This window comes from Mobula hypostoma, chromosome 9, assembly GCF_963921235.1.
Source record: "Mobula hypostoma chromosome 9, sMobHyp1.1, whole genome shotgun sequence".
Lineage (NCBI taxonomy): Eukaryota > Metazoa > Chordata > Chondrichthyes > Myliobatiformes > Myliobatidae > Mobula > Mobula hypostoma.
Genome location: NC_086105.1, coordinates 77,219,637 through 77,234,119, shown reverse-complemented (window position 1 = coordinate 77,234,119; position 14,483 = coordinate 77,219,637). Strand labels below are relative to the sequence as shown.

Below are 14,483 nucleotides of genomic sequence, written 5' to 3'. Positions count from 1 at the left end.
TGGGCATTGTTCAGTGAGCCAGACTTGATTGGAGAGCAAAATGTAAAAGAACCTTCTGGGTTAAGTGATCATAGTATGTTCGAATTCACCCTGAAATTTGAGAAGGAGAAGTTAAAGTCAGATGTATCAGTATTAAAGTGGAGTAAAGAGAATTACAGATGCATGAGGGAGGAGTTGGCCAGAATTGATTGGGAGAAATAAAACACTGGCAGTGATGACAGCAGAGCAGCAATGGCAGGAATTTCTGGAAGCAATTCTGAAGTAGTAGTATATGTACATCCCAAAGAGGAAGAAGTATTCTAAAGGCAAGATGACACAACTGGTTAAAAAGAGAAGTCAAAGCTAGTATTTTAAAAAAAATGAAGCGGGGTCATATAATGGAGCAAAAATAGTGGGGAGTTAGAGAATTGGGAAGCTTTTAAAAAGCAACAGAAGTCAACTAAAAAGACATTGCAAAGGTAAAGATGGAATATGAAAGTAGGCTGGACAATAATATTAAAGAGGATACCAAAAGTGTAAAAGGGAAGTGTGAGTGGATATTGGACCACTGGAAAACAATGCTGGAGAGGTAGTAATGGGGACAATGAAATAGTGGATGAATTGAATAAGTATTTTGCATCAGTTTTCACTGTGGAAGATGCTAGCAGTATGATGGAAGTTCCAGATGTCGGGGGTCGTGAAGAGTGTGAAGTTACCATAACTTGAGAGAAGGTTCTTTGGAAACTAAATAGTCTGAAGATAGAAGAGTCACCTGGAATAGAGAGTGTACACCTCAGAGTTCTGAAAGAGTGGTGGTGAAAAGAGATCGTGAAGGCATAAGTAATGATCTTTCAGGAATCACTAGATTCTGGAATGGTTCTGGAAGAATGGAAAATTGCAAATGTCATTCCACTCTTCAAGAAGGGAGAGAGGAGAAGAAAGGCAAATTATAGAGCAGGTAGTCTGACCTCAGCGGAAGATGTTGGAGTCGATTTTTAAGGATGAGGTCTCAGGGTACTTGGAGGCACATGATAAAATAGGCCATGGTCAGCATGTTTTTCTCAAGGGAAAATAATGCCGGACAAGTCTGTTGGAATTCTTTGAAGAAATAACAAGCAGGGTAGACAAAGGAGAATCAGTTGATGTTGTGTACTTGGATTCTCAGAAGGCCTTTGACAAGGTGCCACACATGAGGCTGCTTAACAAGCTATGAGCCCATGGTATTACAGGAAAGATTCTAGCATGGATAAAGCAGTGGCTGATTGGCAGGAGGTAAAGAGTGGGAATAAAGGGGGCCTTTTCTGGTTGGCTGCCAGTGACTAGTGGTGTTCCACATTGATCTGTGCTGAGACTGATTCTTTTTATATGTCAATGATTTGGATGATGGAATTGATGGCTTTGTTTGCAAAGTTTACAGATGACATGGAGATAGGTGGAGGTGCAGGTAGTTTTGAGGAAGTAGAGAGACTCAGAAGGACTTTGACAGATTAGAAGGATGGGCAAAGCAGTGGCAGAGAGTGTCGGGAAGTGTATTGTCATGCACTTTGGTAGAAGAAATGAAAGAGTTGACTTTTTCTAAATAGAGAAAAAATACAAAACAAAACTGAGGTGCAGAGGGACTTGGATCCTTGTGCAGGATTCCCTTAAAGTTAATTTGCAGGTTGAGACTGCAGTGAGGAAGGCAATGCAATGTTAACATTCATTTCAAGAGGACTAGAATATAAAAATTAGAATGTAATTTTGAGATTTTGTAAAGCACTGGTGAGGTCTCATTTGGAGTATTGTGAGCTGTTTTGGGGCCCCTATCTTAGAAAGGATATGCTGAAACTGAAGAGGGTTTAAAAGAGGTTCACAAAAATGATTTTAGGATTGAATGGCTTGTCATATGAAGAGCTTTTGATGGCTCTGGAACTGTATTTGCTGGAATTCAGATGAATGAGAGGGTGACCTTATTGATGTGGGGAGGATGTTTCCTATGGTGGGAGAGTCTAAGACCAGAGGGAATGGCCTCAGAATACAGGAGCATCCTTATAGAATGGAGATGAGGAGGAGTTTCTTTAGCCAGACAGTGGTGAGTCTGTAGAATTCTTTGCCATGGGCAGCTGTGGAGACCAAATCTATATCTATACAGTGGCATGCAAAAGTTTGGGCACCCCTGATCAAAATTTGCTACTGTGAATAGCTAAGCGAGTAAAAGATGACCTGATTTCCAAGAGGCATAAAGTTAAAGATGACACATTTCTTTAATATTTTAAGCAAGATTACTTTTTTATTTCCATCTTTTACAGTTTCAAAATAACAAAAAAGGAAAAGGGCCCGAAGCAAAAGTTTGGGCACCCTGTATGGCCAGTACTTAGTAACACCCCCTTTGGCAAGTATCACAGCTTGTAAACACTTTCTGTAGCCAGCTAAGAGTCTTTCAATTCTTGTTTGGGGGATTTTCACCCATTCTTCCTTGCAAAAGGCTTCTAGTCCTGTGAGATTCTTGGGCCGTTTTGTATGCATTGCTCTTCTGAGGTCTATCCACAGATTTTCGATGATGTTTACGTTGGAGGACTGTGAGGACCATAGCAAGACCTTCAGCTTGTGCCTCTTGAGGTAGTCCATTGTGAATTTTGAGGTGTGTTTAGGATCATTATCCTGTTGTAGAAGCCATCCTCTTTTCATATTCAGCTTTTTTTTTTACAGATGGTGTGATGTTTGCTTCCAGAATTTGCTGGTATTTAATTGAATTCATTCTTCCCTCTACCAATGAAATGCTCCCCGTGCCACTGGCTATAACACAAGCCCAGAGCATGATCGATCCACCCCGTGATTAACTGTTGGAGAGGTTTTCTTTTCAAGAAATTCTGCACCCTTTTTTCTCCAAACACACCTTGGCACATTGCAGCCAATTATTCAAAAAGTTCAAAGGAACATCTAAACAAACCTGATGCATTTTGGAAACAAGTCCTGTGGACTGATGAAGTTAAAATAGAACTTTTTGGCCGCAATGAGCAAAGGTATGTTTGGAGAAAAAAGGGTGCAGAATTTCATTAAAAAGAACACCTCTCCAACATGAAGGGATATAGAGGAAAGGCAAGAGACTGAGGCGGAGGGAAGGCAGGAGACTGGGGCAGAGAGAAGGCGGGAGATTGGGGCTGAGGGGAAATTGGATCCGCCGGGATGAAATGGCAGAAGAGACTTGATGGGCCAAATGGCCTAATTCTGCTCCTGTATCTCGTGGTCTTACGGTCTAAGTCAGCTTGGCATCCAGAGCGATCCAGCCTCATACCTGGGCCAATTTTAGAGGCATCGGAACTCCACTGCCCCATCTTCCCCTCTCCGAATGGCTCATTCCATTTGCATCGATTCTGCAACACACCCTCCTGGCTCACCCCCGCGAACTCACCTCACCATCACTCGCCCTTCTCACTGTTTGCAGTGATGATTTAACACAATTTACCTTAGAAAACGAATTTTTAGAGATGGTTTTAGTTGAATTCTCAACTTTTTAACTACCAGTGAGCTGTCGATAGTACCATCTTAACCAGAAGTTAAGAGCCCTGATTTCAACATCTGGGTTTATCTGGAGAGACAGAAACAAGTAAGACAGTCAAAGTCTGCCAAAGAGTTGTGACAATTTCTCCAAGATGCTTGGAACAACCTATCAGTCAATTTTCTTATAAAACTGCATGGCAGTTTACCTAAGATGCAGTTTTAAAGGCAGAGTGTGATCACACCAAATATTGATTTGATTTAGTTTTTACTGTTTACTGCCCTTTATAATATTTTTTTGTATTTAGAAACTTTTCATTATTCTTGAAAGCATCTTCACTTTTACATGTGCCAGACTTTTGCACAGTATGGTAGAGACCACAGAACTAGACACTGCCCTGGTACACTATGTTCATGCAACTCTCTTGTACTAAACCTGTTTACAGGTTTTTTCTAGGTTGTGAACCCGCGAATTATGGGCTGCCTGTGGGTATGGACCAGTGTTTAGGAGACTGTCTTGGTGGATATTCCGGCTGCTGTGGGGCTGCAGGCATCTCCTGAATAAGAATGGAAGGGAAGGGAATGGAGAATTCCAATGTGCGTTTTCTCCACTCTCTCCCAACACCACCACCACTTGAAGTGTAACAATTAGCAGTGAATTTAGTTGTACTGACTCATTCCCTGAGTTAGAAAGGCTGCTTTACCCATGCCTGCTTGCTCTCCCATCACCGCTGTTTCCGTCAATGTCTCCCACACAGTTTTTGTTAATCTTCGACTTGTGCACCATGCTTGAGAATGGAGCCTTGTCATAACTTGGGGCCTGCCTGTGTCACTTCTTGGTCTATAGACCTGTAAGCCTTGGCACTTAATGCATTTGCCTCGATTCCTCTTAAATGTAGTCAGTCTCTAACTTCCTAATTCTTACAATTCTCTGGGTGGAAAGAAAAATTCATCTCAATTTCCCCTGAAAACCTTGTATCCCTCACTTGAGTCTCAGCTCCCAGTTTCAAACCCATCTTCTTTGGGGAAATCTCTATCAGTGCCTTCATTTTTTTTTTATGTATCTTTAGCCGGGACCCTTCAGTTATCTACAGTTTAATTGTTGAATGCTGTTTTTTTTTGTTGAATGCAGGGACCCTTCAGTTATCGACATTTTAATTGTTGAATGCTGTTTTTTTTGTTGTATGTTGCACCCTGACCAACACACCACAGCAAATTCCTGATCCATGTCAATGTACGTGGTGATTAAAGTTGATCCTTCATCCTTTCTTCTTGATGGTAGGCATGTTTGATTGGTGCCGGATTATGTGCTGATACTTGTGGGCTGCCCCAGCACATCTTTAGGTTCTGTTGCTTGTTAATACAAATTAGACATTTTACTGTGTTTCGTTAAATAAATGAATGTGAATTTGAATGCTGGTGGCTAGTTTTTACTCTGTATCTAGCTGCCACTTCCCAGAATGCACCAACGCTTACCTTGGTCATGTCCACATAAGGAAGTCATATGGCCATCCAGTCCTTTGTTATTAGCTCATGTCACCTTGGACCTTGTGCAGCTGAACTTCACTGCAGTGCACTCCCAAACAAAATGTTAGTTAATCCCCTTTACGTCAGAATAAGAATCAAAATCAGGTTTAACATGTCATGAACTGCAAAAATTAAAATAAAAACTGTAACTTACAATAAGAATTTTAATATAAAAAGAAAATTAAATTAAATAAATAGTGTAAAAAGAGATGAAAAATGGTGAGGTAGTATTTATGGGTTCATTACCTATTCAGAAATCTGATGGCGGAGCAAAAGAACTGCTCCTGAAGTGTTGAGTGTGTATCTTCCGAGTCCTGTACCGGCTTCTTGATGGATGCAGTGAAAAGAGTGCACGTCCTGAGTGATGAGGTCCTTAATGGTGGATACTGCTTTCTTAAGGCATAGCCTTTTGAAGATTGTGATGAAGCCAGTGCCTATGATGGAGATGGATGAGCTTATAACCCTCTACAGCTTTTTCCAATCCTGTGCCTCGGTGTCTCTGTACCAGATGGTGATGCAACCAGTCAGAATGCCCTCCATGGTACATGCAGTACGTAGGAATTTGCTTGATGTACCAAATCACCACAAACTCTTCATGAAGTATAAATGCTGACATGCCTTGTTTGTAATTGCATCAATATGATAGATCTTCAAAGATGTTGACACCCAAACCTTGAAACTGCTCGCCCGTTCATCAATGAGAACTGCTACGCATTTGCCCTTCCTGAAGTTCACAATCAATTCCTTGGTGTTGAGTGCAAGGTTGTTGTTGCAGCACCCCTTAAGCAGGTGATCTATGCTACAAAACTCCACAACTGCGCCTTGCCTGCTGGAAGAGGTCAAAAAACAGCTGTCATTCAAAGAAGGAAACAAAATAGGAAAATTTCATTTTGATACCTCTGGCACAGTAGGTCACCTCGTCTCTGAGAAGCATCAGGAAGCACCTAGTTAACAATTATAGAAACATAGAAAACCTACAGCACAATACAGGCCCTTCGGCCCAGAAAGTTGTGCCGAACATGTCCCTACCTTAGAAATTACTAGGTTTACCCACAGCCCTCTATTTTTAAACTCCATGTACCTATCCAAAAGACTCTTAAGAGACCTTATCATAACCGCCTCCACTACCATTGCCGGCAGCCCTTTCTACGCACTCACCACTCTCTGCGTAAAAAACAAACAAACAAACAAAGTTACCCCTGACATCCCCTCTGTACGTACTCCCAAGCACCTTAAACCTATGCCCTCTCGTGCTAGCCAGTTCAACCCTGGGAAAAAGCCTCTGACTATCCACACGATCAATGCCTCTCATCATCTTATACACCTCTGTCAGGTCACCTCTCATCCTCAACCGCTCCAAGGAGAAAAGGTGGAGTTCGCTCAACCTGTCTTCATAAGGCATGCTCCCCAATCCAGGCAACATCCTTGTAAATCTCCTCTGCACCCTTTCTATGGTTTCCATATCCTTCCTGTAGTGAGGCGACCAGAACTGAGCACAGTACTCCAAGTGGGGTCTGACCAGGGTCCTATATAGCTGCAACATTACCTCTCGGCTCCTAAATTCAATTCCACGACTGATGAAGGCCAATACACCGTATGTGTTAACCACACAGTTAACCTGCGCAGCTGCATTGAGCGTCCTATGGACTCGGACCCCAAGATCCCTCTGATCCTCTACACTGCCAAGAGTCTTACCATTAATACTATATTTTGCCATCATATTTGACCTACCAAAATGAACCACTTCACACTTATTTGGGTTGAACTCCATCTGCCACTTCTCAGCCCAGTTTTGCATCCTATCAGTGTCCCACTGCAACCTCTGACAGCCTTCTACACGATCCACAACACCCCCAACCTTTGTGTCATCAGCAAACTTACTAACCCATCCCTCTACTTCCTCATCCAGGTCATTTATAAAAATCATGAAGAGTAAGGGTCCCAGAACAGATCCCTGAGGCACACCACTGGTCACCGACCTCCATGCAGAATATGACCCTTCTACAACCACTCTTTGCCTTCTGTGGGCAAGCCAGTTCTGGATCCACAAAGCAATGCCTCCTTACTTGTTAATAAGCCTTGCATGGGGTACCTTATCAAATGCCTTGCTGAAATCCATATACACTACATCGTCTGCTCTTCCTTCATCAATGTGCTTAGTCACATCCTCAAAAAATTCACTCAGGCTCATAAGGCACGACCTGCCCTTGACAAAGCCATGCTGACTATTCCTAATCATACTATACCTCTCCAAATATTCATAAATCCTGCCTCTCAGGATCTCTTCCATCAACTTACCAACCACTAAGGTAAGACTCACTGGTCTATAATTTCCTGGGCTATCTCTACTCCCTTTCTTGAATAAGGGGACAACATCTGCAACCCTCCAATCCTGTGTAACTTCTCCCACCCCCATTAATAATGCAAAAATCATCGCCAGAGGCTCAGCAATCTCCTCCCTCGCCCCCCCCCCCCCCACAGTAGCCTGGGGTACTTCTCATCCAGTCCCGGCGACTTATCCAACGAAGGGATAAGTCCTGACGAAGGGTCTCGGCCTGAAACGTCGACTGCACCTCTTCCTACAGATGCTGCCTGGCCTGCTGCGTTCCCCAGCAACTTTGATGTGTGTTGCTTGAATTTCCAGCATCTGCAGAATTCCTGTTGTTTGACTTATCCAACTTGATGCTTTCCCAAAGCTCCTGCACATCCTCTTTCTTAATATCTACATGCTCAAGCTTTTCAGGCCATTGCAAGTCATCACTACAATCACCAGGATCCTTTTTCATAGTGAATACTGAAGTAAAGTATTCATTAAGTACCTCTGCTACTTTCTCCGGTTCCATACACACTTTCCCACTGCCACACTTGATAAGTCCTATTCTTTCATGTCTTATCCTCTTACCCTTCACATGGCAGTAGTTTCTGCCCAAGCCAGTAATTTGCGTAGCTCTTATTTCAATAGTTATACAACATGGAAGCAGACCCTTCAGGGTTCATTTCCCACTGCTGCCCATAGGAATGTGCTTTACTATTCCATTGATCACCAATTGGGGTTCTCTCCGTGATGATGCGAGTTTCCTCCCACATTTCAAGGATGGATGGGTGAGGGTTTGTTAGATATGGGCAATCTATATAGGCGCCAGAAGTGTGGTGACACTTACAGACTGTCCAGCACAATCCTTGCTGAGTTGATTTGATGCAAACAGTGCATTTCACTGTATGTTTCGATGTATGTGTGATCAGTAGAACTAATCTTTAAATCTAATCTTCTTTGGAAATGTGAATTGAATTATCTTCTGATTATGCCATGTGTTACTTAGGTTACTTAAAATATCTTAAATTTTTTCCTTTTTTTAGGGAAAAGTTATAGGAGTGACCATTGGTTGCTTACTAGGAATGTTTCCACTACTTTTCTTTAAAGCAGAAGATGAGGAAATGCAGCAGGAACCCAAGAACTGAACTAGTTTACTGAGCACTTCATCTGTTGGCATTCTGAAGGAATACTGGGAAATGGGCAATCAATCCAGACCAGGAACATGGACAAACCTCGTGTCACTACTACAATCATGGAGAATATATTGATTGATTTTTTTATCCAAAAAGCAGACATAGTCACTCAAAGTGCAGTCACGTGATCTTTAAAGTACAGATTCACTGCATGTCAGACTGCCATATTTTCCTTCCTCATTTGTGATACTTTGAAAATTTATTTTGTCAAGTAGTCAATAAACATTTCTGTCAATAAATCTAGTTGTAGAACACGTCTTAGCAGTGATATTAAATTATGTATCTCTCACAACTGATGAATTCCTATTTTGAAAGGTTTACATTTTAGATGCTGCAATATTTAAGTCTTATGATTTGATAAAAGGCAAATGTGCGTTTTATTTAATTGTGAAAGTTAAAGTTGTATTTCTATGTTCATGTAATACTTATTACAATTTTACTTTTTGCATTTCAACTTGATATTTTGGACTACATTTGAACTCCAGAACAGCACTAAATAGTAGTAGTTACAGGCACTGCTCGCTTTGAGTTGCAGTGCTGTTAAGTTCAATCAAAAATACTGCTGAATAAGCACTTTGAAAGATCACTCCAATCTCAATATTATGGTGCTAATGTAAGACAATGTGTTTTGTTTATTCAAATACAAAGTTTAAAGATTGAAAATATTCTGTTAAAATATCATTTGGTTTAATTTGACCTTTTCTTTGGACTTTCTAACTAGCGGTTCTGCTGTGAGGGCAGAAATAATGACTTTTTAACTGAAGTTGATATTTTGAGGGGAAGTTCAACAGTAAAAATTATACCTATCGGCATCATTGTGGAGGATGGCTGGAGTGAGAAACATATCTGAACTGTTTGTTTTCTTTCCCATATCGGCCCTTTATTTTACTACTTTATGGTTGTGGGCGAATGAGCCTTTCTTTCCCTCGGGTCCTATTGTTTTCCTTCTGAAGGGAATGTGGACTGGAATGCATGTATTGATTTGTATTATATTACTTACTCACTGAAGCCCATCACCCCTATGGGGCTTCAGCCACTGACAGCAGCTCGCCAGAGTCCTTTATCCTGGACCAGTCTTTCAGGTTGTCCCCAGCTATAGCCCATCCTCTCCCAGGATGAGGTCTTTGGAGCTTCTGTTGGTATTTTTGTTGCTCTGGGTTTTTATGGGATGGGATACCCAATCCTCCTCCTTTTGCATCCAAGGAACGATCTATGGCCGAGTTACTTGAATGTGATGCCTAAAATAATAATGAGAGTAAAATACCAATAGTGTTGATAAAATTGTTGGATCTACAGTAGGCCAAAGAGCAGTGGAGATTTAAACTGAATTATTGTTTTGGGTCAGGGCTCTTGTGTTAGAACAAATGATAAAACTGAAAATTATTAAAACTGAGATGATTCATTGTTTTAAACAAATTGAATCTGTGTTGCACTTTGCTGGTACTGAATATCAAAAATGCTGCTTCCGACTAAGCACACAACTTATCTTACAGGAGATTTTTTTCATGCAGTGTACTAGAATTGATGGCTAATAAACTTAAACTTGACAGTGAGATTTTAGTCCAATTATTTAAAATTGCCAGTGGTGATTTGTCTGGTTCTTGATCTTAAACCATAAGACCCAGGAGCAGAATGAGTCTATTTGGCCCGTCGAGTCTGCTCCACCATTCCATCTTGCATGCATCATCTCCAAATGTCAAGTGAAATCTTGCACTGTACAACAGTTAAATTTTGAATTCTGAAAGACTCCTGAAAGATGAACTGGGTTGATGTTATGAAATGTTTCTGATGACTGTCTGTGAGACTTGCCTCCAAGCTTCAGATATGTCCAGACTAAATCTGCAAGAAATTGGGCACCAAAATATGATAAATTAGTTCAAGATCTTCAAAGTTGATTTGCAGAACTGAATGTTTGATTGGTTTGTTGATAAAGTACCAGGATTTGTGTCTCTTGTAACATGAGCATTGGATCGCTGAGAATTCTGTATTTTTATTTTCATATATTTTTGTTTCAAGATTCATTTTAAACAGTTTAAACCAACAAGTAATAAAAACGTGTGTAAATGAAGGTAATTTAGAATATTCATATTTACTAGATATTGAAGACAACTTTGCTGTCATGTAGAATGCATTTGTAATTGTTGACAATGTGGACCCTAGTAGCTGCTTTGTGGTTTCATAGTCCAATAAAATGTAGACAAGAAGAAAATTACATTCTGAGACATATATTTTCCACTGAGGGGTGAGATTAAAATTAGAGGTCATAGGTTAAGGGTGAAAGAAGACATGTTTAAGAGGAGCGTAAGGGGGAACTTTGTCACTCAGAGAATGGTGAAAGTGTGGAACAAGCTACCAGTGGAATTGATGGATGCAGATTCAATTTTAACACTTAAGAGAAGTTTGGATAAGTAGGTGGATGGCTGGGGGTCATTGGGGCTAGACAGAATAACAGCTAAGCACAGACTAGATGGGCCGAATGGCCTGCTTCTGTGCTGTAGTGTTCTATGACTCCAATTAATCTGAACTGTTATTTACTGTAGATGTTACCACTGCCATCACAACTTTTAGAAATGCAAGTCTCCAACTTAATGTATATCTACCAGATAATGAACGCATTGCAGGGGAACTGATAAGAATGAAATATCTGGTCAAAAGTCCAACTAATGGTGCAAATTAAATTAAATTTTGAGCTCTTCTAAGGTTTGCTTTGTTTGTAGGAAGGTGGGTTATCATTTTTGTTAATTATAGAATTATGGTGGGAATGACTAAATGTAGAAAAATGAAGAACCATTTGTTACTGCTTATTGATTACCTTTGTAAAATACAAACAGAAATATATACAGTCCAAGCTACTATTTTTTGCTTGTTATTTTGATGTTAACACAAGGGAATTCACGGTTAAACTTGATGTATCTAATTTGCATTGCTAATCTCACAGTTAAAAGTAATTGGGTTGAAAGTCAAAACCATGCATGAATAATAAGAATTTTTATTTTGTTGATGTGGAGAAAATGGGAAAAAAAGATGATTATAGACCTTAGGAGGTGCAGAAAAATCATGTTTGGGGTGGGTAGAACTTCATCAGTGTTGATCAGAGTTACCGATTATTTTTCCTTTTTAAAAAAGCATGAAGCAGGTGCAGACATTCAGTTATCACCTGCACACAGCAGTGATCCACGTGGCCTTGATTATAATGTAACTACTTCACAATTTTTTTGTGCAAGCATATTTATTTTTCTGTGAGCAGTGAAATAGTGTATTGGCTTGTAGTTTTCAGCTTTATGTTTATATCATAAATTTGTGTTCAATATTAAAATATCACTTGTATATAATTTGCTGTTTAAATAAATATAGGAATCATTTTCATTTAATGATCAGATGTTACTATGAACCTTTAAAAATTTCATATGCAATCATATAGTTTGACATTTTTTTCATCTCATCATGTTTTCAGATATTGGGTATTGGAAAGATAACAATAAGATTGAAAGAGTTCAGAGAAAATTTACAAGAATATTGTTGGGATTCGGTGACCTGAGTTATAGAGAGAGGCTGTATAGGTCAGGGCTTTATACACTGGAGCGCAGGAGAATAAGGGGAGATTTATTAGAGGTAAACAAAATATTGAGGGAGGTAGATAGGGTAAATGTAAACACCAGGAATTGTGCAGATGCTGGAAATTCAAGCAACATACATCAAAGTTGCTGGTGAACGCAGCAGGCCAGGCAGCATCTCTAGGAAGAGGTACAGTCGACGTTTCAGGCTGAGACCCTTCGTCAGGGCTAACTGAAGGAAGAGTTAGTAAGGGATTTGAAAGTTGGAGGGGGAGGGGGAGATCCAAAATGATAGGAGAAGACAGGAGGGGGAGGGATAGAGCCGAGAGCTGGACAGGTGATAGGCAAAAGGGATACGAGAAGATCATGGGACAGGAGGTCCGGGAAGAAAGACAAAGGGGGGGGACCTAGAGGATGGGCAAGAGGTATAGTCAGAGGGACAGAGGGAGAAAAAGGAGAGTGAGAGAAAGAATGCGTGCGTAAAAATGAGTAACAGATGGGGTACGAGGGGGAGGTGGGGCCTTAGCGGAAGTTAGAGAAGTCGATGTTCATGCCATCAGGTTGGAGGCTACCCAGACGGAATATAACTTCAAATTGCGGCCCCTGCTATTGATCTCGCCGGCTCCAACACCTCAGGACATATTCAAAACCCGGACTCCAGCAACGACCATGGACACCTTCACAGCGATTGCACAACCACCAACTGCGACTCCAGCCTTGAACACCAGGCCGGGTCTTTATGTGCGGCTATTGTGACTCCCGTCTCCCCTTCCCCCACCACCACTCCGCAGCCCCGTCTTCCTCAGATCCCACCGTCAACTCCTGGGCCCTCAGAGGCTCCATCTTTCTCTCACCCCAACCCTCCCCTCTCCACTGACACCCCCAGCCTCCCTCCTTCCCCCTCTGATCCCAGCTCTCATCCGTGCCAGGTCTTTACCATCCCCTCCGACCTTCAACTGTCGGAGGCAGAACGCTCTGTTCTCATTAAGGGCCTCACGTTTGTCCTCCTTCGCCCACACCTCAGCGAGTTCCGTGTTCGCCACGATGCGGAACTTTTCTTCCGCCGTCTCCGTCTCCGAGCCTACTTCTTCGGCAAGGACTCTTCCACCCCCACCGATGACCCCTTCTCCCGTCTTCATCCCTCCTCTTCTTCATGGACACCCCGCTCTGGTCTTCTGCCTGCTCTGGATCTCTTTATCGCTAACTGCCGACGGGACATCAACCGTCTCGACTTCACCGCACCTTGTCCCCATTCCAACCTCACTCCTTCGGAACACTCTGCTCTCCACTCCCTCCGCACTAATCCTAACATTATTATTAAACCCGCTGATAAAAGGGGGTGCTGTTGTAGTCTGGCGTACTGACCTCTACCTTGCCGAGGCACAGCGACAACTCGCGGATACCTCCTCTTATTTACCCCTCGATCGTGACCCCACTAAGGAGCACCAGGCCATTGTCTCCCACACTATCAACGACTTTATCCGCTCAGGGGATCTCCCATCCACTGCTACCAACCTTATAGTTCCCACACTCCGCACTTCCCGTTTCTACCTCCTACCCAAGATCCACAAACCTGTCTGTCCTGGCCGACCTATTGTCTCAGCTTGCTCCTGCCCCACCGAACTCATTTCTGCATACCTCGACACTGTTTTATCACCCCTTGTTCAATCCCTTCCGACCTATGTTCGTGACACTTCTCACGCTCTTAAACTTTTCGATGATTTTAAGTTCCCTGGCCCCCACCGCTTTATTTTCACCATGGATGTCCAGTCCTTATATACTTCCATCCCCCATCAGGAAGGTCTCAAAGCTCTACGCTTCTTTTTGGATTCCAGACCTAATCAGTTCTCCTCTACCACCACTCTGCTCCGTCTAGCGGAATTAGTCCTTACTCTTAATAATTTCTCCTTTGGCTCCTCCCATTTCCTCCAAACTAAAGGTGTAGCTATGGGCACCCGTATGGGTCCTAGCTATGCCTGCCTTTTTGTTGGGTTTGTGGAACAATCTATGTTCCGTGCCTATTCTGGTATCTGTCCCCCACTTTTCCTTCGCTACATCGACGACTGCATTGGTGCTGCTTCCTGCACGCATGCAGAACTCGTTGACTTTATTAACTTTGCCTCCAACTTTCACCCTGCCCTCAAGTTTACCTGGTCCATTTCTGACACCTCCCTCCCCTTTCTAGATCCTTCTGTCTCTGTCTCTGGAGACAGCTTATCCACTGATGTCTACTATAAGCCTACTGACTCTCACAGCTATCTGGACTATTCCTCTTCTCACCCTGTCTCTTGCAAAAACGCTATCCCCTTCTCGCAATTCCTCCGTCTCCGCCGCATCTGCTCTCAGGATGAGGCTTTTCATTCTAGGACGAGGGAGATGTCTTCCTTTTTTAAAGAAAGGGGCTTCCCTTCCTCCACTATCAACTCTGCTCTTAAACGC

General features: G+C 42.1%; 1 protein-coding gene across 3 annotated transcripts in view; it reads left to right on the top strand.

Moving 5' to 3' along the window:
* tmem65 (transmembrane protein 65) overlaps window positions 1-11,965 on the top strand; it is a 107,495-nt gene extending 95,530 nt beyond the window's left edge. For 2 of the 3 annotated variants that reach the window (XM_063058507.1, XM_063058509.1), the window contains one exon: window positions 8,341-11,965. In XM_063058507.1, the coding sequence (XP_062914577.1) occupies window positions 8,341-8,442 (102 nt within the window). In that variant the 3' untranslated portion in view covers window positions 8,443-11,965. The remainder of the gene's footprint in view (window positions 1-8,340) is intronic. The other variant, XM_063058508.1, reaches the window with a different exon arrangement.
* Window positions 11,966-14,483: the final 2,518 nt, after the last annotated feature.